We start from the raw sequence: 26,642 nt of genomic DNA on the forward strand, positions 1-26,642 counted from the left end.
CTCACTATAGGACTAAAAATAGCAGTGTCAATATTCCTGCTAGGACTGGAGTACGGGCTCAGAAACCCAGCAAGGGAGGAGGGTCTACTAGTCTGAGCTCCAGACTGAACAGGAACATTTACACTACTATTGTTAGCCCTGTAGCACGAGCCCCGCAAGCCCGAGTCAGTTGACCTACAACTCTGACTCACTGCCACTACTTGGTTGATTGGTTTGTTTGTTTTTGTTGTGTAGACATTGCCATAGTAATCCCATTAGCTTTTGTAGTTTATTAGTCTGGGGGCATAATGTGTTAAAATCTCATTCTGGGAGCAAGTGAACGATACAAAGGTAAGGAAGGTGTCATTTGATTTATAAAAATCTACAGAATCATAATTTCAGTGGTGTCACCCTCTGTGGCGTAATGGGGTCGGGGGGGCGTGTTACTTCTGCTCCCAGATCCTCCAGTTGGTGAAATTTGATAAGTGTCATTGGAAATGGGTCAAGTTGGGTATCGTTCAAAAGCCCTTTCTCCCACAAACACAATGATGACAAACATGACATACATATGTAGATATGTATTTGAGATAATGTTTAAAACCCAACATTTTAATTATACTTCAACGCAGGGATGTATTGCTTACATAAAAAACATGTTGATCTTTGGTAATACTAGGGAAGCTAGTCTGGACATGTTGGACTGAAAACATGCATTCATCATCAGTGTTGTCCTTGTCTAGGGCCTCACTGCTAGCTATGTGGTCACACTGATCGTTGTACATGCCATGCTAACACATCTCTATGCCAGGCAGGCTGTTGGCCAGACATTTGCAGGGTGTTGAGCATCTGGTCATTGCATACAAGCATTTGATTAGCTGAAGGATTGATTCAAGAATGCATGGTATTTCACACTTAACTGATGTGATCAGGTTCTCCTCGAAGACCGATTCATGCCCAATATGGGAAGATAGTTTTGGATGCGCTTAATCGTCCTAAAACCATTTCATTACTTGATAGTTTGCCCTTTTGGTAGCAGGTATAAATGTACCCCTTGTCAGTGGCAACTTCTGTCTTTCTGCTTCTTAGACAATATCCACCAACATAGCTCTGCAAGTGTTACAATCTTGGTCTTGAAATGGTAAACTCAGCATATGAATGCTGGCAACATGCCAGCTTTTAATGTTCCAAGTAGTAGGAACACAGCTTGGAGGGATATACTGTGATTCTGATTCCCAGCGGCATGCACAAAAATAGAATCTTGAGGAAGTATTGGGTACCTTCTCACAGAGAGCACTAGAAAATCTGTCAGTAGGTGTTGGCTTAGAAAGACTATGCAAGTTGTGCATTAGTTTGCTTTTCTCCTGGCATGTATACATTGTTCTTTTACATTCGACCATCAGTCGTGGTATCACGGAGAACTCGTACTTTCCCAAAGTCTCACATAGATCAGTATCACCCTGAGATCTAGACACAACAAGGAGATGAGTAAACAATGACCTGTCTGTAATCTTATCACTGAAGATTTGATATTAATGAGCTCCAGTCTGTCATATGCAAATTGGTTTTCAGTGAGAGTAAGATCATCCTGTAGCTTTAAAATCGACCCTTCTTGACATTTAACAGCACCTGATGAGACTAGTTGATGTTTGGTTACTTCTGGGGAGTCATCTCAGCCATGCTTAATGTTTCGTTTGAAATTCGATGGAGTTCCGGGATTGTCAGGAAAATAGGAAAGAGCATTTGTATACTGTTATGCCCACCAACCCGCCCCCTCCCCCCTCCCTCCCCAAGGACTTTCAAAGCTCTGTATTCTTGTTTTAGGGCATCATGTGGACAGAGGTGGCCAAGAGGCAACCTTCTAACAACCACATTTTGTTTTCAAAATTTCTCCCATATGTCAGGGTCAGACTTTTCCATATCTCTTATTCAGGTTGGGCATCGTCTATCGGTCCCTGAAACTCCCAACATACTGCATGCAGGACAAAATGCCTTTCTGTAAAATTTTAGCAGCTGCAAACAGTGTCTTAATATTACTGTTGAAATCAGCTCTTTTTTTCTGCTTTTGATAGTGCCACTTCTTTTGAAGATTTTAAGGATATGTGCTGAGATTCATTTCTGTGGATCGGATTGCAAAAAGCAATGTTCGTAGCCCACAGTTCATCTTCAATATGTGCTCTAAGAGCCTTTCTGCTAAACATTTGTTCCTTTTCTATCCCATTCAAAGCATATATTTCTCTCTATTTAGCTTCTGCATCAGCCATCACCACCACTTTCCCATTCATTAGAGCCTCTGTGAGACAATTAGTCAACTCCAGTTGAGTTGTACAGTTTGCAGGGTAAAACCAGTATTTGTTTCTTTTACTTTTGATGCAACACATTACATGCTTTCTTGGCATAGTCGATGTGATAGGCAGTGTTGTATGTGTGGGTGTCTTTTGGATCAATGCAGCCACTTAAAACTTTATTTTCCAGGGAATGTTCTCACTAAGGGTGACTCCTTCATATAGTTTCTCACTTGTCTCATGTGTTGAAACTATATTTAATGGATGCCATTGGGCTTCCAGCTTACCAGAGAAGAAGCAGGTGTTCTCGAAACATGTGCCATGGGAACTAGTATAAGGTGAGTCTTGCCCACAGCTAGCACATATCCCAGCATCTTCAACTTTTTCCTGATGCGCAATGTACTTCCTCTCCAGCCTTGCTAAATTCAGGTTATGGGTGCACTTCTTACAGCATTTAAACTGCCACTGAACATTGTGTTTAACCAGGTCCACCACAGTTATAGTCTCCAAAGATTCAGCGGTTAGTCAGTACTCTTGTGTCTCCCCATTAATGCCTAAAAAGGATCAAGACCGAAGTAAAAATAAGGATTTTGTAATAAATTACTTTGGAATTGTAATTAATTATGTTATGTAATATACGTTATGTAACTACATGCATCCGTTTGCAGATGAATTCCAGTAATTTCTGGCTGGATGCTGACGTCTTAACCAGTACCTCATTACAACTGTTTTGGCATAATAAATAAAGCTGATAATCAGTACCACGGAACCACTTCTTGTTTTGCTGATGATGGCAAATCAACTTGAAGCTCTCCTTCCATTTAGAGTAATCTGTAACCTTAAAAAAATTTAGCAGGTATGTTCTGGACATTAACTGATAACACAGTACTGTCAGTCAAAGGCCACAATTTATCTTCATGAGGACTGCATGTTTGACATGCCTGTGTTAAAGTATAATTTAAAAAATATATTTTAAAACATTTTCTTAAATATATATTTACATAATTGTTCTAGGATTTGTCATATTTGATACCATTTTTTTCGAGGGAGATAGGGCTTTTGAATGATACCCAGCTCAATCCATTTCCAACAACACTGTATTATCAAAATTTCTACCAACTGGTGGACCTCAACCTGAGAGCCAGGATGGCAGCGATTCCCTCCTATCATGCTGCAGAAGTTGACGCTATTGAAACTGAGATTCTGTAGACTTTTGCAAATCAGATGACATCACCCCTACCTCTGCCCACAGAATTACACATGCTCCCAGACCTTATGTATGTGATTGAATTAAACTCTTTCCGTTTCCAGTCTAGTTATAAACCAGCTGTCAAGCTTATTTGAAATATTAAGACTTTGGAGACTAATTTAGTGGTGTTAACTATAATGAACCATTAACATATGGCAAGAAAGTACATGCTATCCATTTGCAGAGACTGAAGAGGCTATTTCTCAGTATACATTCACTTTGGCTTGCTTTTGAGGTATATGCGTATAGAGGATGAATACATAAGGAGTAGACTACTGTGTGTTTAATTTTCATGGGTGACTGTAATGGCTCTGAGTGGTGGGGTGTGCTATCACAGTCCTTTGCTTATCTCTGGTGCTCCCTGCAGGCTGCTGGCCAACTTTATTGGGTCTTCCTTCAGTGGCTTGGCTTTCCAATCCAGTCACAAAGTCTGAATGAACCCTTTCTGGGGTATCGGAGTCCAATAACTAAACAGTCTGTTTGCCCTCGCTCAGGTCTTCAGCCCTGGCTCTGGGCACTTTAAATTGGACTGTTTGTTCAGGCTCCCAAATAAAGCCTGTCCTCTTCTTGGGGTTTATACTTTAGCTGTGGCTGGTAGGGGAACCCAGGCCCACCCACTATTCTGAGTTCCAACACAGGAACCCTATACACAGCAGCCACTTACTGCTTACTTCAGTCCGTTGCTATTTCTCTGGTCCTCTCCTACCAGACCCTTTTTATCTCCAGCCCTATTTCAGGGCCAGCATCCTTCGGTTCTTTTCTATCTCCAAGCCATAGAGGAGCTCTCTTCCTCACTCCTCTGATTTCAGCCAGGATGACCTGCTAAGGCCCTGCCGCTCCTGTTATCTGAGCCTGAGGGCTCTGATTGGCTTGACTGTCCCTACCCCTTTTAGACCTTGGAGGACCAGGTTTCTTTAGCTTCCAACATGGCTGCTTCAGTGAGGCCTCACCAGAAGGGCATGGAGGACCCACCTTTGCTCCACTTTTTCTCCTATCTCACTGCTTCCTGGGGCAAGCATAGCAGAGCAGCGGGACCTCAGGCAGGGGCCACGAAGGCCAAATACACAGTGCCAAATTTGGTGAATTTAAACTTTGAAGGTAAAAGTTGCTTTTAGAAAAGGAAATAATACCAGTAATTTTTCCTTCCACAGATAAAGCAGACACAAGATGAAGAAAAGAAACAGCTTACCGCACTCCGAGACTTGATAAAATCCTCTTTACAGCTTGATCAGAAAGAGGTAGGTAATTTTACATGTGTCTTACTCTCGAGCAGAATGTAAATTGTGTGAAGTCTGAGTTGAAAACTGGCTTATATAGGCATCATTTCTTTGTGCAGAACAATTTGTTTGTTTCCTAAACAGTATTCAACAAAAATAACATTCAAAATATCCAACTACATGTCAATGCAGAGCAAGGTTTTGGATATTTGTCAGATTTCATATGTGAGAAGAGACCCTTCCCTCCCCTTCTGCTCCTCAAAAGAAACAGCAAGAAATCATACCACAACTTCTGTGCAATACTATGATGCTAAGTAACAAAATATTTCAAAATAAAAATGAGATCTCCCTTTGCGTATTCGTCCCATGCTGCTGCCATTTTATTTTGTGATGGCTGTAATACTTAAGATGGGAAAGAAGATAAACCTGTTTTTAAAATAAAAACTTAATTTTTTCAAAAGAAAATGTTTACTGTTAAGGCTGGTCCAGATCTTCCTCCTCTCACATCTTGATTACAGCAGCAGGACATATATAATGAAGTTTGGTCTGTATGACCAACTACTCCTAACAGGGTCACCTGACCCAACCATGTTCTTAAACGCCATGCAAATAAATATGCCTTCCTTCTATGATTTCTTAATGTCACGTTTTGTATGCTTAGTTGCAGAGAAAGGGTTCTAATTACAGTTTGAGCAGAGGGTCTACTTAGTAAATTTTAAAATTAATGTCATTAAGGGTCAAAAATAACTATCCATCCCTCATCTAACTATATTAAGAATGTGAAATATTTAATATTTAATTTACACATATGGTGAAAATAACATTAGGAATCTGAAGTTTTCCGTCTTTTTTATGATCAATTATTTCAGTTACTTAATATAGTTATAGTATAGCCCTTATATTGCAATCTACTGTAGTGTTTTTAAAGCTCTCCATCTCTGGAGTAACCAGTTATGTACCATGCTGGTAGCCAGTGTAATACAAAGCCTTGCTGGCAACTAGTGTTGTACCTCATTGGCTGCTCAGTCTAAATCTAAACATCCGCTGGTATATAGATGTAGAAAATTAAAAATAATCTGAGGGAAATCAAATGCGGAAGTGTTGATCATATTCTCTCCAAAACAGTGAAGAACATGATTCAGTTTTAGTAGTTTAAAAAATGCAGAACTCTATCAAATAATCTTCTTTTGTTCTTAAACGTAGGGTACTAAAAATGGCGATCAGTGGATTGTGCAGATGATTTTGTAATGGCATACATTGTAAATCACGAGCACCCTCCACTCTCTAATAAGATACTTATGAAGATTAATGCCTTGGTGGGGATCCTATAATTGGGCAGTATTGCTAATGTTAGATAGTGGACATTGGTAACCAGAACAAATGACCATTTTTGATATACTTTATATTGTTAATTTTGTATGTAGCACACTGAAATTCTTTAGCTGATGTCTATAGATTGCAATATGACTTCTCAGACGGTTTATTTAAAGTCAGATGTATAGTCATAATTTAGTATTTTTGTAAATTATTAAAAGACAGTCATTCTTCCCACATCTTCATACTTAACACAAATTTTAAGTGTTATTTTATAATTGTTGGCTTCATTAACAGAAATGGATTAACGGAAAATTTTCATAAATTTTAAAATAATTTTATCAAGAAATCTAGAAACAGAAATGTTTATTCTTGTTTTATTTTAAGATCTATCCCTAATAAAAAAGAGATATAGAAACATTTGACATCAGAATCCCAACATGTTAACTGAGCATAGTAATTCATTCCTGAAATATATATAATCATGTGTTTTAGTATGCCAGTTTTAAAGTTGTTGTCAGTTAATCTGAAACAGCTCAGTGTTTTTTTCATAATTTCATAGCTTTAGTAATCCTACTGAGAATTAAAAAATAAATATAGACTATCTTTCTGAATTTATAGTGTGCTAGGGGCCATTATCTTCAAGACGGTTTTCAAAACTCAGAGAGGCTTACTTAAAAATGCAACTTGCGCTCCTGTATGTATTCCTTATAATAGAGTCACTGGGTATTGCATGTTTAACACCCAGAATTCATACATGTTTTTTGTAAACAAAAGGATTATGAAACATAGACAATGGATCAAAAGGATAATCCACTAGAGAGAGCACTCCATACATACAACCAGTGAACTCCTGGTCCAATTTAAGTCAACAGGAAAACTCGCATTGACTTCAGTATGTTCTCCAAGTTTCTCTAAGGTCTTGTTTATATGCTAACTGCAACCAAAAGAGCTCAATCAGCTGTAAATTCACACCTTTTGCTATTTCATTGCATATTTTGTTTGCACATTTTTATTTCTGACTAAATTCACCTTATTTCAGTGAAATTTAAGTTGGCAAAAAATGAATACAAGTTCCATTGAAATATAGCACTTTTTTCTGAAGTATGTTTCCACACACAGACATGCAATAAAATAACTAACTAAAATGTGAATTAGAACTGATTAAGTTATTCCAGTTGCAGTTACCATGAGTCAAGCTGTCAGACTTAAATAAAAGATAAACCCACTTTTAAAATTAAATTTTGGCTTGAAAAGGATACTTTTAAAGTAAAAGGAAGAAGGTCATTATTCTCAAATATTCAGTGAGCTCAGGGGAGGCATTTACTATAATGAAAGAATGAATTGTTTTCAGGGAAAGAAGTTCTGTTTGAATAGATATTGACACCCAAATGGTGTTTTGAAATCATTTAAAAAAATTTGTAAGACAAGGATGTTTTTTTCCAAGTTCCTCAATCCCTAATAACTTTTTAAGTGAAGCTGAGATGTTCTATGGAATTAAAAAGATTTATAGAGTTCAGTTCACCAACAATGTCTCTTGACATTGCTCTGCTGCAGAGTCTTCTATTACCCAGTACTCCTTTTCTTTTTCCAGTCTATTTTGTAGGCCTAAAATGCACTAGAATTTGCATTACTGCATCTATGAAGAAAACGCCCAATAAAATACAGTAACTCCTCGCTTAACGTTGTAGTTATGTTCCTGAAAAATGTGACTTTAAATAAAACGATGTTAAGCAAATCCAATTTCCCCATAAGAATTAATGTAAGTAGGGGCGGCTAGGTTCCAGGGAAATTTTTTTACCAGACAAAAGACTATATTATATGTATATAAACAGTATAAGTTTTAAACAAGCAATTTAATACTGTACACAGCAGTGATGATTGTGAGGCTTGGTTGAGGTGGTGAAGTCAGAGGATGGGAATGCCTTACTGCTAAATGATGAACTAGAACAGCTGAGCCCTCAAGGGTTAACACATTGTTGTTAATGTAGCCTCACACTCTACAAGGCAGCACAAATGGAGGGAGGGGAGACAGCATGGCAGACAGAGACTCCTACCTGTGTGTGTGCGAGAGAGAGAGAGAGATGCATATTGTCCCTTTAAGTATGCTGACCCCACTCTAAGTACATTGCCTTTTTAAGTAGATCAGCAAGTTGAGACAGCCTCTGCTATCAGCAAGCTCCCTCTGTCCTGAGCCCTGTTGTGTCTCCTCCCTGCTCTATGGCGATGGTGTAAGTGGGATGCAGGGGGGAGGGGGACACCCTGACATATTAACCATTCTTCCTCCTCCCCCGCCCTGTACAGCAAGCAGGAGACTCCCTCCAAGGCAGAGGGCAGGAGCAGCACATGGCAGTGGGGAGAGGGACAACTGAACTGCCCAGCAACTGATAGCCTGTTGGGAGGCTGCAGCATGGGAAATTTAGGGGAGCGGGGAGCTGATAGGGGGGTTGCTGGTTCACCCCAGTTCCAAGCCCCCACCAGCTGGCTCCAACGGGCTGCTCTTTCTGCAAGCAGTGGACAAAGCAGGTGGCTGCCAAACAATGTTATAAGGGAGCATTGCACAACTTTAAACGAGCATGTTCTCTAATAGATCAGCAACGTAACAACGAAACAACGTTAACCGGGACAACTTTAAGTGAGGAGTTACTGTAACTTATACTGAACTCCTAAATACTTACGTGCTTTGTTAAACTGAGTCCTTACTCATTAGATTGTCACAGCTTTTAAAATATACCATAGCTTTTTAGTCCTTTAATACCAAAATAACATAGCACTCAGCACACGAGTTAAATGACATTGACACAGAAGATACATGACCCTGGTTTGAACAACCAATTCTTCAATGATCTGTGGGTATTTGAACTTTTACATGATTAAAGCTGGGGTTTGTTACTGAAACAGATGGCATGGCTGTTAGAGATTAAGGGCATTTTTCCCTTGCATTACTGCATTGTAGCATTTAACATCAGGAAATTTACAGATAATTCAGAATATTACAGCATATGAACTGAAATTGGATTTTCTCTTGCATATTTGTAAGGTTCTAAACTATTTTAAATTGCATCAGAATTCACAAATTAACTTACCATTTACCTTCCAAAGTACTTTAAGATAGTAAAATTGAGGCCTTGGCTGTTCATAATTAAAGCTCCCATGACACTTCTAACACAAACCAGATACCTTGTAGCTCTTCTTTGAGTGATTGCACGTGTCAGTTCCAGTGTAGGTATGTGTGTGCTCCCTGCTTGGATGTTGGAGATTTTTTTCCTCAGTGGTACCCATTGGGGTAGCTCAAGTGCCCTCTGTCACTGTGTGCCACTGTGTGCTGATAAAAGAGGGAACCACCTCTGGCCCCCCTCAGTTCCTTCTTATCACCAGTCACAGTTGTCAGAGCAATTCCAGACTTGATTAATTCAGTACTTCCCTCGCTTTTCTTTCTATATACACCTCTACCCTGATATAACATGACCCGATATAACACGGGTTCTCATACAATGTGGTAAAGCAGGCCCTTCCCCTCCCCCCCCCCCCCCGAGTCTGGGAGGCAGGAGCTGTGGGGGGGCACTTTGGGTGATTAGCTGGGGGCTGGGAGCAGCCCGCTCCGCTTCCCTTGCTCGGCCCCAGCCGTGTCGCTCAGGGGAGGGGGCTTGGGGGAAGGGATCTGCCCCCCCCCACCCCCCGCACTCACTGGCAGCGGCGGAAGTGGAGCAGCCCAGCCCCAGCCCACTCCACGGCACTCTGCTTCCCGCCACCAGTAAGTGCAGGGGGCATCCTTTCCCCAACCTCCCCGCACTCACCGGCGGCAGGAAGCGGAGCGCCGCGGCTGGGAGCTGGCAGAGTGGAGCTGGCTGGGGCCCCGTTGCTCTGCTTCCCGCCACTGCCGGTGAGTGCCTGTCGGGGGCGGGGGTGTGGATAGAGGTCAGGGCAGTCAGGAGACAGGGAGCAGGGGGGTTGGGTAGGCGTTGGGGTCCTGGGGTGATTAGGGATGGGGTCTCTGGAGGGGGCGGTCAGGAGACAAGGAGCAGGGGGGCCAAAGCAAGTTCTCTATAACGTGGTTTCACATATAACGCGGTAAGATTTTTTGGCTCCGCAGACCGTGTTATATCTGGGTAGAGGTGTAGTTGTAAATTTGTAGTTTGTTTTAGAGACAAGGGTGAGGTAAGATCTTTTATTGGACCAGCTTCTGTTGATGAGAGAGATCCAGTAGAAGATATTACTTCACCCACCTTATCTTTCTAATATCCTGGGACCGTCATAGGAGGTACAACACTGCATACAACAACAGTTATTTATAGTTAGTTTAGTCAAATTTTGACAGTTTTAGGGCTAAGTTTCCATTTTTGGTCTTTTGTTTGACCATTTTTTCCTCTTTTGGTACTGGTACCAGAATGATGCCTCGCTTGCCAGGCTTTAAGTCCTGCAGATCCTGCGGAAAGCCTATGCTGGTCAACGACCTGCATTCAACCTGCCTGAAATGTTTTGTCAACGATGTGGGATTCTCCTAATGTCACATCTGTAAAGGTTTCAAGCCACGCTCAAAAAAAGAGCAGCGAGGCTTAAATGCTTGCTTTTGGAAGCAACACTTCCATCCCCATAGGAGTAGTCACATGGGGAGAACAGCTGAAGTACATCAACTTCAGTATGGTACGCCCCACTAGAGATGTCTGCGGCTTTTCTGTCCTGTTCCCCTGTACTAAAGAAGAGACTCAGACTTTCCTCAGGTTCCGTTTTTCACTCTTCTATGTTAGTCTGAAGGTTGACAGAGGTGGATGCTCCATAAAGCGTTTGGAAGAGAGGCCATCCCTACAACACTCCTTGCCTCCAAAAGGAGGACTGCTGCCTCCGGAGCCTGTGCCAGGTCCATTGAGGCCGTTCCCTAAGGACCGTTATGGAGCAGATGGTACTGATCCCAACCACCCCGGAGGTGTATGCAGCCACAAAAGACTTGCTTAGCCTCTTAGTACTGGTATCGCTGGCAGTAGTAGGCCTGCAGCTAGTGCAGTGGCCTGCTTCTCAGACCTCGCATACCAAGATCCTACAGACTTCTAGCCAACCCTCCACAAAAGCCTCTTGTCAAGAGGAAACCATCCCATGATTTCTCTGGTACCACCATACCCAATAAATATTATTTTACAATGATTCAGTTGTTCCATTGTTCTAAAAGCTGGGAATGGGTAACCGGGGATGGATCACTTCACAATTACCTGTTCTGTTCACAAAAAGAAAAGGAGTACTTGTGGCACCTTAGAGACTAACAAATTTATTTGAGCATAAGCTTTCGTGAGCTACAGCTCACTTCAACGGATGCATTCAGTGGAAAATACAGTGGGGAGATTTATATACATAGAGAACATGACACAATGGGTGTTACCATACACACTGTAACCAGAGTGATCACTTAAGGTGAGCTATTACCAGCAGGAGAGCGGGGGGGGGACCTTTTGTAGTGATAATCAAGGTGGGCCATTTCCAGCAGTTGACAAAAACGTCTGAGGAACAGTGGGGGGTGGAGGGGGAATAAACATGGGGAAATAGTTTTACTTTATGTAATGACCCATGCACTCCCAGTCTCTATTCAAGCCTAAGTTAATTGTACCCAGTTTGCAAATTAATTCCAATTCAGCAGTCTCTCGTTGGAGTCCGTTTCTGAAGTGTTTTTGCTGAAGTATTGCCACTTTTAGATCTGTGATCGAGTGACCAGAGAGATTGAAGTGTTCTCCAACTGGTTTTTGAACGTTATAATTCTTGACGTCTGATTTGTGTCCATTTATTCTTTTATGTAGAAACTGTCCAGTTTGACTAATGTACATGGCAGAGGGGCATTGCTGGCACATGATGGCATATATCACATTGGTAGATGTGCAGGTGAATGAGCCTCTCATTGTGTGGCAGATGTGATTAGGCCCTATGATGGTGTCCCCTGAATAGATATGTGGACATAGTTGGCAACGGGCTTTGTTGCAAGGATAGGTTCCTGGGTTAGTGGTTCTGTTGTGTGGTGTGTGGTTGCTGGTGAGTATTTGCTTCAGGTTGGGGGGCTGTCCTTAAGCAAGGACTGGCCTGTCTCCCAAGATCTGTGCGAGTTATGGGTCATCCTTCAGGATAGGTTGTAGGTCCTTGATGATGCGTTGGAGAGGTTTTAGTTGGGGGCTGAAGGTGATGGCTAGTGGCGTTGTGTTATTTTCTTTGTTAGGCCTGTCCTGTAGTAGGTGACTCTTCTGGCTCTGTCAGTCTGTTTCTTCACTTCAGCAGGTGAGTATTGTAGTTGTAAGAATGCTTGATAGAGATCTTGTAGGTGTTTGTCTCTGTCTGAGGGGTTGGAGCAAATGCGGTTGTATCGTAGAGCTTGGCTGTAGACAATGGATCGTGTGGTGTGGTCTGGATGAAAGCTGGAGGCATGTAGGTAGGAATAGCGGTCAGTAGGTTTCCGGTATAGGGTGGTGTTTATGTGACCATCGCTTATTAGCACCGTCGTGTCCGGGAAATGGATCTCTTGTGTGGACTGGTCCAGGCTGAGGTTGATGGTGGGATGGAAATTGTTGAAATCATGGTGGAATTCCCCAAGGGCTTCTTTTCCATGGGTCCAGATGATGATGATGTCATCAATGTTCATTCCGTCTGGGGCACCTGGCATTGGCCACTGTCGGAAGACAGGATACTGGGCTAGATGGACCTTTGGTCTGACCCAGTATGGCTGTTCTTATGTATGTTGCAGTGATGTAAATCTTTGGTGTTGACATATACTAAAATCTTAACTCTGGACACCCAAGGGATACAAGCTTCACATCACCCCCTTCACCAAACTGCCCCTTCCTGATTCGACATACTGTTGCACCAAATATACTAAATTCTTATCACTTGGAAGTAGTTGCAGAAGAACAGGTTGAGGAAGCAGAATAAAGTTGAAGTGCATCATCTATGATATATAGTAGTTGGAGTAATTTTAAGGTATATGATTATGGACAGAGAGGAGGTTATATAAAAATTAAGACTTAACTTTTCACTTCCTTGCTTTTGTAGCTTTATTCAGGTATGTTATGACTACATCTAACTGCTTCACAATAAAGTTTTAAAATATTTTAATTACATTAATAAAATAATAGGTTTTTTAAATTGCTTTTACAAAATACAAGTTTTCAGCCAAAAACACTGCATGGTAACTCTTTAAGTAGCTATTCTTCCATAATTAGTTCCAGTGCTATGGAGGATGGGGACAGTTGTTATGAACATTCAAAAATTTATAAAGAGTAGGAGATGCTTAGGTAAAATCTTTAAACTTTTTAGTCACATGAAAATAATTTCTGCTCATTTGAGTAGTTTCATCAGAAATCAATGACATTCTTCACATGAGTAGAGATTACACACATAAATTAATAACTGCATTGTTTTAGTTTATAAATCCCTCTCCACCAAGGAGTTCAAATAGCAGAACAAACAGCTAATATGCAATAAAACTTGAAAGCAGAAGAAAAATTTAAGAACTCTGAGTGACAATGTTATTAGTGAGGTGGGTGAGGTAATATATTTTATTGGACCAACTTCTGTTGGTGAGAGAGACTAGCTTTTGAGCCACACAGTGCTCTTTGTCAGGTCTGGGAAAGGTACTCAGAGTGTCACAGCTAAATGCAAAGTCAAACAGATAGTTTAGCATACATAGTTAATATTAGGGCTGTCAAGCCATTAAAAAAATTAATCACGATTAATCGCACTGTTAAATGATAATAGAATACCATTTATTTGAATATTTTTGAGTGTTTTCTACATTTTCAAATATACTGATTTCAATTACAAAACAGAATACAAAGTGTACAGGGCTCACTTTACATTTAATTTTGATTACAAGTATTTACACTGTAAAAAAACAGAAGAAATAGTATTTTTCAATTCACCTAATACAAGTACTGTAGTGCAATCTCTTTATCATGAAAGTAGAACTTACAAATGTAGAATTATGTTAAAAAAAACTGCATTCAAAAATAAAACAATGTAAAATGTTAGAGCCTGCAAGTCCACTCAGTCCGACTTCTTGTTCAGCCAATCGCTCAGACAGCAAGTTCTCAGTTTCTGGTGGCATTGTAAATAAGAAGAGGGTAGCATTATCTCCAGCAAATGTAAACCAACTTGTTTGTCTTAGCGATTGGCTGAACAAGAAGTAGGAAGGAATGGACTTGTAGGCTCTGAAGTTTTACATTGTTTTTGAGGCCAGTTGTGTAACAAAAAAAACTACATTGTATGTTGCACTTTCATGACAAAGAGATTGCACTACAGTACTTGTGTGAGGTGAACTGAAAAATACGATTTCTTTTATCAATTTTACATTGCAAATATTTATAATAAAAATAATATACACTTTGATTTCAGGTTTCAGAGTAACAGCCGTGTTAGTCTGTATTCGCAAAAAGAAAAGGAGTACTTGTGGCACCTTAGAGACTAACCAATTTATTTGAGCATGAGCTTTCGTGAGCTACAGCTCACTTTATTTGAGCGTGAGCTTTCGTGAGCTATAGCTCACTTCGTCCGATGAAGTGAGCTGTAGCTCACGAAAGCTCATGCTCAAATAAATTGGTTAGTCTCTAAGGTGCCACAAGTACTCCTTTTCACTTTGATTTCAATTACAACACAGAATACAATATATACGAAAATGTAGAAAAACATCCAAAATATTTAATAAATTTCAATTGGTATTCTGTTGTTTAACAGTGCGATTAAAACTGCGATTAATCGCAATTAATTTTTTTAATCATGATTCTTTTTTTTTAGTTAATCACATGAGTTAACTGTGATTAATCGACAGCCCTAGTTAGTACATATTCTAAAGGACCATTCAAGGTGAAATGGACTGTTACCACTCCCGTAGTCACAGGACAAAATGGGAGGTTAGTGAGTTACAGATTGTTTTAATAACCCATAAATCCAGTGTCTTTATTAAGACCATGATTTTTAGTGTCTAGCAAAGTTATGAATTTAAGCTCCTAGACTCATCTTTTGAAAGTATTGCGCGGGTTTCCTTTGAGGATGAGGCCTGATAGGTCAGATATAGAGTGATTGCTTTGTGAAAAGTGTTCACCCACAGGTGATATGGTGTTTTTGTCTTTTATCATTCTCCTGTGTGAGTTCATTTGAGAGCATAGTGATTGTCTGGTTTCAAATTCATAACTTTGCTAGACACTAAAAATCATGTTCTTAATAAAAACATTGGATTTATAGCTTACTACAAGAGTCTGTAACCCGCTAACCCCCCGTCATGCTGTCTGAAATGGCTCACGACAGTGAGTGTCAACCTCGGGGCAGTCAGAAAGCAGTGCTGACACCCCAAACTGGTGGTATGTTCTAGAATTAGATTTCACCAACTCAATAACAAATGTGAACTGCTCTAACAGTCTTATCATGGAGTCACAGACAGTCCCCTGGTGCACTATCTTGCCACCCAAGCAAGCTGTACTTAGTGATAAATGGTCACTTGCACCATAGATCATAAAATATTCAGGTTGCTCCCAGTCCCAGGAGACCAGTCACTTACCACAGGTCAATTTGTACCTTAGATCTCACACCAAAGACAACACTTTTAGCTAATCCTATAGTAAACTCCTAACTAAGGATTTATTAGCTAGAAAAAAGAAATGAAAAGAGTTATTTACAGGTTAAAGCAGGCAACATGTAATACAAATGAGTTGCAGTCTATGGTTCCAAAAGGTGACAGAGATATAGTAATCTGTCAGCACTGAATGTCTTCTAGGGCTAACCCAGGTTGATCTTGGAGATATCTGCTTTTTGTTTCCTAGCTTCAGCCCTCTGAGAGTCCAAGCAGCAAAGAGTTGAAGAATTTTCATGTCTGCTATCTTTATTTTCTGCTTTCAGAATTCATGTTGATGAGATGAACTTCCTTGCACATAGCACTTTTATTGATGTAAGGAGGCCGTTAGCCAAATCTTTGTATTGTGATGCTTCACAATTGCCTAGTTTTGATAGTCCTCCTTGATGGACAGGGGAAACACTCCTCCTGTCTGAGTTCACAAGTTTAGAGCAGGCATTTTTACAGTTATAAAGCAAAACTTATGTATTGCCTTATAGCATGGGATACAGACATTACAAGTAAGATTAATGCATGCTGGAACTCACAACCCATTTTATAGACTAAACACTAAATACATCCTTACAAGTCTAACACCTATGTTGAACATTACTAACATACAGGTAAGTTGGTCTGGTTTCCAGCTATGAATGTGTCAGTGCTCAGCTGATGCCTACAGCCTTGGCAAGAGCTGGTCTACCAGCAGCACACCCCTTTTTATCCTGACTACAGAGGTGTTAAAGAGCCACTTCACCTTGAGCTGTCCCTTAGAATATGTGCTATCTGTTCAGCCTTGTATTTAAGTGTGAAACTGACCTGAGGAAGAGCTCTATGTATCTAGAAAGCGTATCTCTCTCACCAACAGAAGTTGGTCCAATAAAAGATACTACCTCGTCCACCTTGTCTCTCTAATATCCATGTACCGACATGGGTACAACAGCACTGCATACAACGTTATTAGTATCCTTCCATGTTCCAATTCAATATTAAAAGATATTTTAATTACAAACCACTAAAAGATAAACATGTACAGTATTTTAGCATGCTCTAATGTTACTTGGCAAGCAAAGGCTAATAAGTGTCTAAACAAAGAACTGTGTTGTTTCTTCCTACTAATTAGTGACATTTGCAAGAATGACTGCTGATTGTCTTTTTAAATGTGGAAGCTGCAGAATATATGTTCAGGAGCACATTATTTTCCAAAATTAATTCTCTTTTTGAATTCTTTGCTTTTTCCTTCCCATGTTGCTTTTGCCTTTCCTGATCGAAGGCTAGGAGAGTAAGTCAATGTTTTAATAAGCCCTTTGTTTTTCTAGTGAATTTGTTGACATTTTTATCACCCTACTTGTTTCTTTCATTAGTTTTTTTTTAAAATTTATTTGGGAAGATTCCATTTATTAAAAAATATGTACACTATGTGTATTTTTAAACTTAATTAAAATTGAGGATGATTACTGGTGTTGTTTCCTATATAATTGTGCGTGTAAAACTTACTTGCTTTCCTTTAACAATTTATGATGAGCCTTTTTAATTCCTTCATTACCTTGGGACACACACCTGCATTCTTTATATATTCAAAATTCAGAGTTTTGAATATTACATTACCTGGTCATGTATTTATTGTAGCGTCCATAACTATTTATTAAACTTCTTAGTTGGGATTCCTTGTTTGAAAAATCTGTTATTACGTAAAGTGGGAGGAGGTGGGGAAGGAGAGGTAAACTACGATCAATGTGAGATCTTGTTACATAATGACATTAAAATTTTTGTAATGGCTTTTTCCCCTTCTATAGGATTCCCAGAGCAGGCAAGGAGGATATAGTATGCATCAGCTTCAGGGAAATAAGGAGTATGGAAGCGAGAAGAAGGGTTATCTCTTAAAGAAGAGTGATGGGTATGTAGTTGGAGTATATAATATACTAATATGAATTGTTTTATATAATTGATCACCATCAATATACAGTGTATGCGCTGAATTTTTTGAGTTTGTACATTTTAAAAACATACATGATTAAAAGAATTCTCTTAATTTACTGATTAGAATGCTTGCATATCTCATTTGTGAAGTGCTTATTTTCTCTTTAGACATTGTTAAAACTTAGAATTTATGAAAACTAGTTAGAAATAAAAAGTCAATGTTGTTTGGTATATCAATTCATGTGGTGTGTAACATAGAGACATCTGAATCACACTTCATGGAGATGTGTAAAACTGTGATTAACTTCTGTGTTAAATTTTTATTACTTGTCTCATTGGGTGTGCAGAAGATGTTGTTTACTTACCCCATTTGATATCATGTAGTGCTCTTGAAAATCCAGAATTTCTACATTTGAACATAAACTACTAGATTCAGATACTTCTCAATTCATATTATACACAATTTTAACCCTTTTTGAGACATACTTCTCTGGGCCATTTGAGTAAAGTTTTCAAAAGCACCTTAGAAACTTAAGAGCCTAAGTCTGTGTTTCAAAAATGACTTCGGTCCTTAGGACCTAGCTCTCTCTGAGAGCTGCTCAATTTTAAAATGGGACTTACGCTCTTAAGTCAGTGAGGCACTTCAGAAAACATTACCCTTTATGAATAAAAATACAATGGTTAAAAATTGAACATTTTGGTATCTAAATGTTTGATTTGAAATTCTTGATTTTCAGGCTCATAGCATTAACTATAAAATAGAATACGATTTATGTATCTGTAGAAAACTGAGAGAATTATAGTAGTTTACAGGCCGAACCTGCAAGCCTATACTCACTCAAGATGTTCCATGGGCTTCAGTTAGCCAACTAATGAAAGGCATATTTAAATGAGCAAGTGTTTGCTAGGTTCAGAGCTTTAATTTGTAATATTTATATTTTATTTACCAAAAAGTTATTACTTCAAGCAATTTGAATGTAGCATTAAGGATGAAAAAATAAAACGCTCAAAGATCAGGAAATGCATATCTAACTTTAAAAATGTAAGCTTAACTCTTTCTCGCTATGCCAAGACCTTAAAGAGGTTCTCTCTTTGTATTGTTAAGTTATTAAAAATGTTTATTAAATTATAAACTGGAATTTCTTGCAGAATCTTACATACAGGTTTCATGCATATCTTATTTTCTAAGTATCATTAATATCTACAAATAAAGCAATTTAAAAAAAGGTTTAGTAGTTTTAGAATCCTTAACTATTCTGATGTCACCAGTCATTTCACATAGGATATTAAACCAGCTGCAAGAAGATAACTGCACTTTTCTACAGACATGAATAATATTTTAACCAAACCTTTGTGACTTAGAAAAAAATCCAAACTTTAACATTTGAAGTCTGAAAAATGGTCAGACCTGCAGCGTGAAGGTTGTTTAACAACTTGAGTCATTTTTAGTGCTAGGGCATCAGAAAAGTAAATCTTCTAGCACTAAGATTTTAAGATTTTATTATTATGAAAGAACAGTCTGACTTCATTTTGTTACCTACATTCCATCTGGGTGGTTCTTTTGTTAGCTTCACTTATTTTGTGTCTGTGGTGACAAAAAATGCACAGCCACTGTGTGAGAGCTCTGTCAACCAATAATTCTTTTTCTTTTTAATGCTCCAAAATTTTCAGACATTGCTGTCTTCTTCAACATACATAAATTATATAAAACAGATTACAGCAGTCACCTCTTTAACAGCTTTTGTATTAGCTGCAAAGATAGGGTGAGGAATGGGAAGACAGGCCAGAATTACATATTAGTGTAATGACAGGTTTCAGAGTAGCAGCTGTGTTAGTCTGTATTCGCAAAAACAAAAGGAGTACTTGTGGCACTGAATGCATCCGATGAAGTGAGCTGTAGCTCACGAAAGCTTATGCTCAAATAAATCTGTTATTCTCTAAGGTGCCACAAGTACTCCTTTTCATATTAGTGTAATCTGTTCATTGAAAAAATGGAACATTGTGTGGTCAGGCAAAATGTTAAATGTGAAATCATAATCCAGATTCTTTATTGCCAGTGTTTTCTGTCTGTAGATGCCAGACTTCTTCCCAAAGATAACATACATTGGTGCCCTAGATATTAGAGAAGTGAAGTCATTAAAAGACCAGTCCAGTCTGTAGTTCATTTACTCCCTATTAATCTAGTAGCACATCAGGAACAGGAGTTACATCAATCAAGTGAGGGCAATGTAGGTAAAAGCAGGTAGGAAAGTCTGCAATACTGTGCCAGTGCTCTTGAATGAGGTATTAGTGCTGATGAAAGTTCAGGGACCACTTGGTTTTCCTCTTCTATATAGTGATTTAAGGTATGAATAAAAATAAAAGCCTCAGTAGTGAAAAAAGTAGAAGCTGAACAGCATCTCTTCTTCAGGGAACATAGAGTGAAGATAGCCAACTAACACAGCTTTTATACAGAAATGTGTTGATGGGAGAGGATCCAATTTTCTGCTTTGAACCTTCCTGGAACAAATTTAAATAATTGTTTTCTGTCTCTGAAAAATATTAAATGCACAGCATCAAAACTGCATAGCCTTAAGATAATTGGTACTAGAGTGGAGGTTTTTCCTGCTCCCCATCCCATATAAGAGATGAGGAAGAGTTGGAGAATAGGATTCGTATAAGCATAATCTATTGAACTGGGAATTTAACTCAGAGAAATCCTAAAAACATTGATTAGAATCCTACTGTAGTTCTATTTTAATCAGTTTAAAGTACTTTATAGGCTTAGAAGCATGGGGACTACATGAATGATCAGACAGAGTGATAAGCCTTTTAATGTACAAACACCTTTTTCAAAGAGAATTTAATTTATGACCTTTCAATCAGAGATAAATCAGGGACACGAATTGTTAACTTTGTGGTGGATACAGTTATACATTTTTTTTGTTTGTTTTAAAACGTGGAGACATAAATGAAAAATTTCAGTTAAGCCAAATCAGGTTTGGATTATGTCACTTTTTTATTATTTTACATGAAGAATTCTCCTCACCTGGTTAGAAAAGTGAAATTAGGTGTTGTTTTATTTAAAAGCTTCCATCTATTAAACTAATGCAGTTAATGTAATAAAGCATAAAGAGTAGTGATAACATTTTCAAAAGTGAATTAGGTACTTAGGCACCTAAGTTTAATTGAAAATCAGTGGGACTTGAGCTCCTAAGGGCTGAAGACTCTTTTGAAAATGGGAATTAAGCACTTTTGAAAATTTTACCTAAATCAGTTGGTTTGGTGGAGAGTGTGTTGGCTTGCTAATCTATTTTAAATGTAAACAGAATGATAAACGTGTTTATTATCTTTAACTTCTGTTTGTCCTCCAAGTTTGTTGTACAGACAAACTAAAAGGAGCAGTAATTATGTTTGGTTCTTGATATATTGTCCTGTTATTTTTTAGGCTAAGGAAAGTGTGGCAGAGAAGAAAGTGCACTGTCAAAAATGGAATTCTTACCATATCACATGCAACAGTAAGTTGACTTTTTTATACTCCATTATTGCCATAGTGAATTCAATGAACTCAATTCCTGTGAATCTATTGACTGAATTAATATAGATCTGTTATGTGACTATTTAAAGTATGGTGAATAAATACCTCTTCTACCTAGATAATTTAATGCCTGTTCACTTATTTGTGAAAAATTGAAAACCATTCAGTTAAGCAAAATAAATGAAAACATAAAAGATTGATTGAATGGTAACATATAATTAATATTCTATATTGTGTATAATAAAAAATCTAGCATGAAGTAGGTTTTTTGTTATATTTGTTCTTTTGTACACACTGACTTCCAAAGTAAATGCTGAACTGTTTTAGGCTGCCGGAGCCTGTTAAGATTTTACCGTGATTTACATTAAACAGCTTGTTGTTAGAGCTAATTAAATATTAAAAATGTATTTGTGAATAATGTATTTGGCAAGTGACAAAATTTGTTGGAGAAATTATTCACAATGAATAAGTCATCTAGTTTTACTTTGTTATAAATGTTGCTAACTTCCAGATTTGAGGCATCTAGCTGTTGCTGGGACTCGATGGGAACAACTGAAATCAATAGACAATATTAAAGAGCACATCTTATTCTTTGCACATTAATAGTAGTAAAATTTGCCCCACAAACTGCAATTTTTTACTTCTTTTATAAATAAAATTAGACCATATAAATAGTATCACATTGTTTTGCCTATCTAGCCATTGGAATAGAGCTGTTGCCAAGTGTTCGGAGCTTATGTTACATATGAATGGGGTGCAACAGTCTGACTAATGTATTGATTTAGTAAACACTTTCACCTGTTCTGGAGATTTAGGAAAGATTCCCATTGCTTTCAATGGACTTTAGGATGTGGCCCTTAAATATCTTGTGCCGAATAATGTTAGTCCATGGGCAGTTACAACAGATTAAATAAGAAAATGTTTTCCTTGGCAAGTGAATTGGAGTTTAATACATTTATACTGAGGTGCTAATACTAATTTAAAAATATTTTAATAGTAAATATGGCAGGCGACCAGCTTGGCTTAATGGTGAAATCCTAGCGGATCTTAAACATAAAAAAGAAGCTTACAAGAAGTGGAAGGTTGGACATATGACCAGGGAAGAGTATAAAAATATTGCTCGGGCATGTAGGAAAGATATCAGGAGGGCCAAATCGCACCTGGAGCTGCAGCTAGCAAGAGATGTCAAGAGTAACAAGAAGGGTTTCTTCAGGTATGTTGGCAACAAGAAGAAAGCCAAGGAAAGTGTGGGCCCCTTACTGAATGAGGGAGGCAACCTAGTGACAGAGGATGTGGAAAAAGCTAATGTACTCAATGCTTTTTTTGCCTCTGTTTTCACTAACAAAGTCAGCTCCCAGACTGCTGCGCTGGGCATCACAAAATGGGGAAGAGATGGCCAGCCCTCTGTGGAGATAGAGGTGGTTAGGGACTATTTAGAAAAGCTGGACGTGCACAAGTCCATGGGGCCGGACGAGTTGCATCCGAGAGTGCTGAAGGAATTGGCGGCTGTGATTGCAGAGCCCTTGGCCATTATCTTTGAAAACTCGTGGCGAACGGGGGAAGTCCCGGATAACTGGAAAAAGGCTAATGTAGTGCCAATCTTTAAAAAAGGGAAGAAGGAGGATCCTGGGAACTACAGGCCAGTCAGCCTCACCTCAGTCCCTGGAAAAATCATGGAGCAGGTCCTCAAAGAATCAATCCTGAAGCACTTACATGAGAGGAAAGTGATCAGGAACAGTCAGCATGGATTCACCAAGGGAAGGTCATGCCTGACTAATCTAATCGCCTTTTATGATGAGATTACTGGTTCTGTGGATGAAGGGAAAGCAGTGGATGTATTGTTTCTTGACTTTAGCAAAGCTTTTGACACGGACTCCCACAGTATTCTTGTCAGCAAGTTAAGGAAGTATGGGATGGATGAATGCACTATAAGGTGGGTAGAAAGCTGGCTAGATTGTCGGGCTCAACGGGTAGTGATCAATGGCTCCATGTCTAGTTGGCAGCCGGTGTCAAGTGGAGTGCCCCAGGGGTCGGTCCTGGGGCCGGTTTTGTTCAATATCTTCATAAATGATCTGGAGGATGGTGTGGATTGCACTCTCAGCAAATTTGCGGATGATACTAAACTGGGAGGAGTGGTAGATACGCTGGAGGGCAGGGATAGGATACAGAAGGACCTAGACAAATTGGAAGATTGGGCCAAAAGAAATCGGATGAGGTTCAATAAGGATAAGTGCAGGGTCCTGCACTTAGGACGGAAGAATCCAATGCACCGCTACAGACTAGGGACCGAATGGCTAGGCAGCAGTTCTGCAGAAAAGGACCTAGGGGTGACAGTGGACGAGAAGCTGGATATGAGTCAGCAGTGTGCCCTTGTTGCCAAGAAGGCCAATGGCATTTTGGGATGTATAAGTAGGGGCATAGCGAGCAGATCGAGGGACGTGATCGTTCCCCTCTATTCGACACTGGTGAGGCCTCATCTGGAGTACTGTGTCCAGTTTTGGGCCCCACACTACAAGAAGGATGTGGATAAATTGGAGAGAGTCCAGCGAAGGGCAACAAAAATGATTAGGGGTCTAGAGCACATGACTTATGAGGAGAGGCTGAGGGAGCTGGGATTGTTTAGTCTGCAGAAGAGAAGAATGAGGGGGGATTTGATAGCTGCTTTCAACTACCTGAAAGGGGGTTCCAAAGAGGATGGCTCTAGACTGTTCTCAATGGTAGCAGATGACAGAACGAGGATTAATGGTCTCAAGTTGCAATGGGGGAGGTTTAGATTGGATATTAGGAAAAACTTTTTCACTAAGAGGGTGGTGAAACACTGGAATGCGTTACCTAGGGAGGTGGTAGAATCTCCTTCCTTAGAGGTTTTTAAGGTCAGGCTTGACAAAGCCCTGGCTGGGATGATTTAACTGGGACTTGGTCCTGCTTCGAGCAGGGGGTTGGACTAGATGACCTTCTGGGGTCCCTTCCAACCCTGATATTCTATGATTCTATGATTCTAATATTTTAATAGAACATTCGTACCCAGTTTTAACAGCTGGAATCACATCCTCAATTGCTTTCGTGAATTACATGTTCATCTTACCTATGATTATTGTAATTAAGTGTCAGCCAGATCAGTTATGTTCTTGGTTGAACTATTTTTTCCTTCTCCCATAGGCTGCTACATAAAAATATTTTCTTCACTTTTTGTGTTCAGGTAGCAAGTGGGGATGCTGCTCAGACTTCTGTGCAACATTAGTCAAACTCCATAAAGGAGGCAAAGTTTGTCTTCTGATCTCACTCTGGATATACAAATGAGTCTATAATTTGATCTATAAGCTTGAACTTCTTCCATCCACTTCGGGTAATGATCTCATCACATAGCTTAAATTAGGCAGGTTGAGGCCTGATTGGTATTTGCATGGGTGCTCAGCTAGAATGGTGGTATGATGTGAGAACTTCAGTAGAACAAAAGACGATGATGATGCAAGATGCCTTATAGTGATAGATCCAGAGAGTTCAAACTGTTTAGCTTAACAAAGAGAATATTAAGGGGTGACTTAATTACAGTCTATAAGTATTTACATGGGAAACAAATATTTAATAATGGGTTCTTCAATCTATCAGAGAAAGGTGCTACACAATCCTGTGGCTAGAAGTTGAAGTTAGACAAATTCAGACTAAAAAAAAAGGCATAATTTTTAAATGTTAATTAACAATTAGAACAGTTTACCAATGGTTGTGGTGGATTCTCCATCACTGATAATTTTTAAATCGAAGTTGGATGTTTTTCTAACAAATATGCTCTAGGAATTATTTTGGAGAAGTTCTATGTTCTGTGTTATACAGGAGGTCAGACTAGATGATCACAATAGTTCCTACTGGCCTTTGAATCTATGAATTTGGTGTTGCTGAAACAGATGGTGACACTTTTCCCTGTAAGCCAGTGTTAAGTTTATAATGCATTGTGCTGGTGGAGGTGCCATCTATCAGATGAGGTGTAAAACCTGGTCTTTACCACTTCAGGTAGCTACAGATTCCAGATCTTTCACAAGTATTGGAAGGGATGTTATTGTGACTTTTAATCATTTCCAGTTGGCTAATTTCATTCTTCCTACGCAAAAACACCTTAAAGATATTTTTTTGCTTTACTGAAGTGGAGAGTTGTTGTATGCTGTGAAATGACTGGTATCTTCTACCTCAGTGATGGTAGCATTTGACCAGTGGATGAAGTGAGATGTGTGAGTTTTAATTCATAAAATCAATTTGTAAATGTTGTAAAGGGCTTTGTAAGACAGATTCAATTAGTTATTATTTATTATTATAATATACCACCATTCTTGAGATTAATATCATCTTGGCAAATGACATATAATACAGGATTGGTGTTCCAATGTTGGTATAGGTTCATACGCTGGTATTACTTGTATTGGCATTGCTGAAAACTTGTCAAAACTCACATTGCTACTGGCACAGTGGATCTGCACCAGTACCCCTGCTAACTCAGCAAGTGACAGAGACTCCTTTACGCTTATCTAAATTACAGTAGTTCCATCATAGCTCCTGAAAGGGAAATCTCTACAGGAGCTTCAGTGCCTTCTCCTGATTTTGCAAGTTTTTATTTGATAATTAAGCAACAGGATAAAAATTGATTGCGAACACTAACTTTAGAGAAATATGTTATGATTATCTTTCGGGACGAAAAGCACAAAAGAATGCCTGATTCATATTCAGGTAAGAATATCAGTCTGTTCATTTACCCTCCTGTGTTTGCTTAGTTATAGGGTCTGTTTTATACAGATGAATAAATAACAGGATGACAAATGATTTCTCAGAATTCCTCACAATGAACAATTACAATTATCTGTCACGAAGGACGTTATTTGCAAGGAGTTTTTCTTCAGTGAACCAGTTCTCAAATCCTTCCAAAAAATTGTTAGTTACTCTTGGTGAAATAGGTATAAAGACCAAAAACTGATCACAATAATTTGGATTGCAGCTTGGGTGTGAATTAAGCCTACATTTACTGCTCGGTATTTGATTTCAAACTGCCCCCCCATATCTGATCCAGAGTAGTTTTTTCAGGAGTTGTTTGACTTAAGGCTTACAGTTGACCTAAGGACAAAGTTAGTTCCAGTACAATGTTAAATCTGATGTCTGATCACAACTCATATTGAGTAGTCCACAGCAAATTCCCTTATTGCTGTTCTAGAGAAATTTAAATTCTCTGGCTTCCATATTTTGGAAGATTTCACTCTTACAAAATCTGTAAACTTTCTCTCAAGGTGTGTGAAAATGTTAGAACAAACTAACTTCTGATTCATAAGTGATAACTGTAATCCACGTAAAACATAAAAAGCCTTCCCAGACTAAGCATTAAGAAACCTTCTTCAGGTTTATCTACTTTTATTGGTTAAGATTAGGCTGTTACTCAGATTCTAACTAGCTAACTTACCAGGAGACTCAGTTTGCTAAAGTGATAAGTGCCTGCCATGCTGAACTTCAATTGTAATACATATAGAGATCAAGAACTGATTGACTTGTCCTTCTTAATCTTTATACTTTTAAAATTGTATTCCTAGTGGTCATCACCTCCTTTAGTTGAGATAGCAAG

The 26,642-nt window shown here is 38.9% G+C and overlaps 1 protein-coding gene across 7 annotated transcripts in view; it reads left to right on the forward strand.

Annotated features, from left to right (window-relative positions):
• ASAP1 (ArfGAP with SH3 domain, ankyrin repeat and PH domain 1) overlaps positions 1-26,642 on the forward strand; it is a 372,441-nt gene that overhangs the window by 239,172 nt on the left and 106,627 nt on the right. For 5 of the 7 annotated variants that reach the window (XM_043539090.1, XM_043539091.1, XM_043539089.1 and 2 more), the window contains 3 exons: positions 4,662-4,748; positions 17,406-17,506; positions 20,957-21,026. In XM_043539090.1, coding sequence (XP_043395025.1) covers positions 4,662-4,748; positions 17,406-17,506; positions 20,957-21,026 — 258 coding nt within the window. Of the gene's footprint in view, positions 1-4,661; positions 4,749-16,882; positions 16,892-17,405; positions 17,507-20,956; positions 21,027-26,642 lie in introns of all 7 variants that reach the window. The other 2 variants (XM_037892008.2, XM_043539088.1) reach the window with 1 other exon arrangement.

Source organism: Chelonia mydas, chromosome 2 (assembly GCF_015237465.2).
Source record: "Chelonia mydas isolate rCheMyd1 chromosome 2, rCheMyd1.pri.v2, whole genome shotgun sequence".
Taxonomy (NCBI): domain Eukaryota; kingdom Metazoa; phylum Chordata; order Testudines; family Cheloniidae; genus Chelonia; species Chelonia mydas.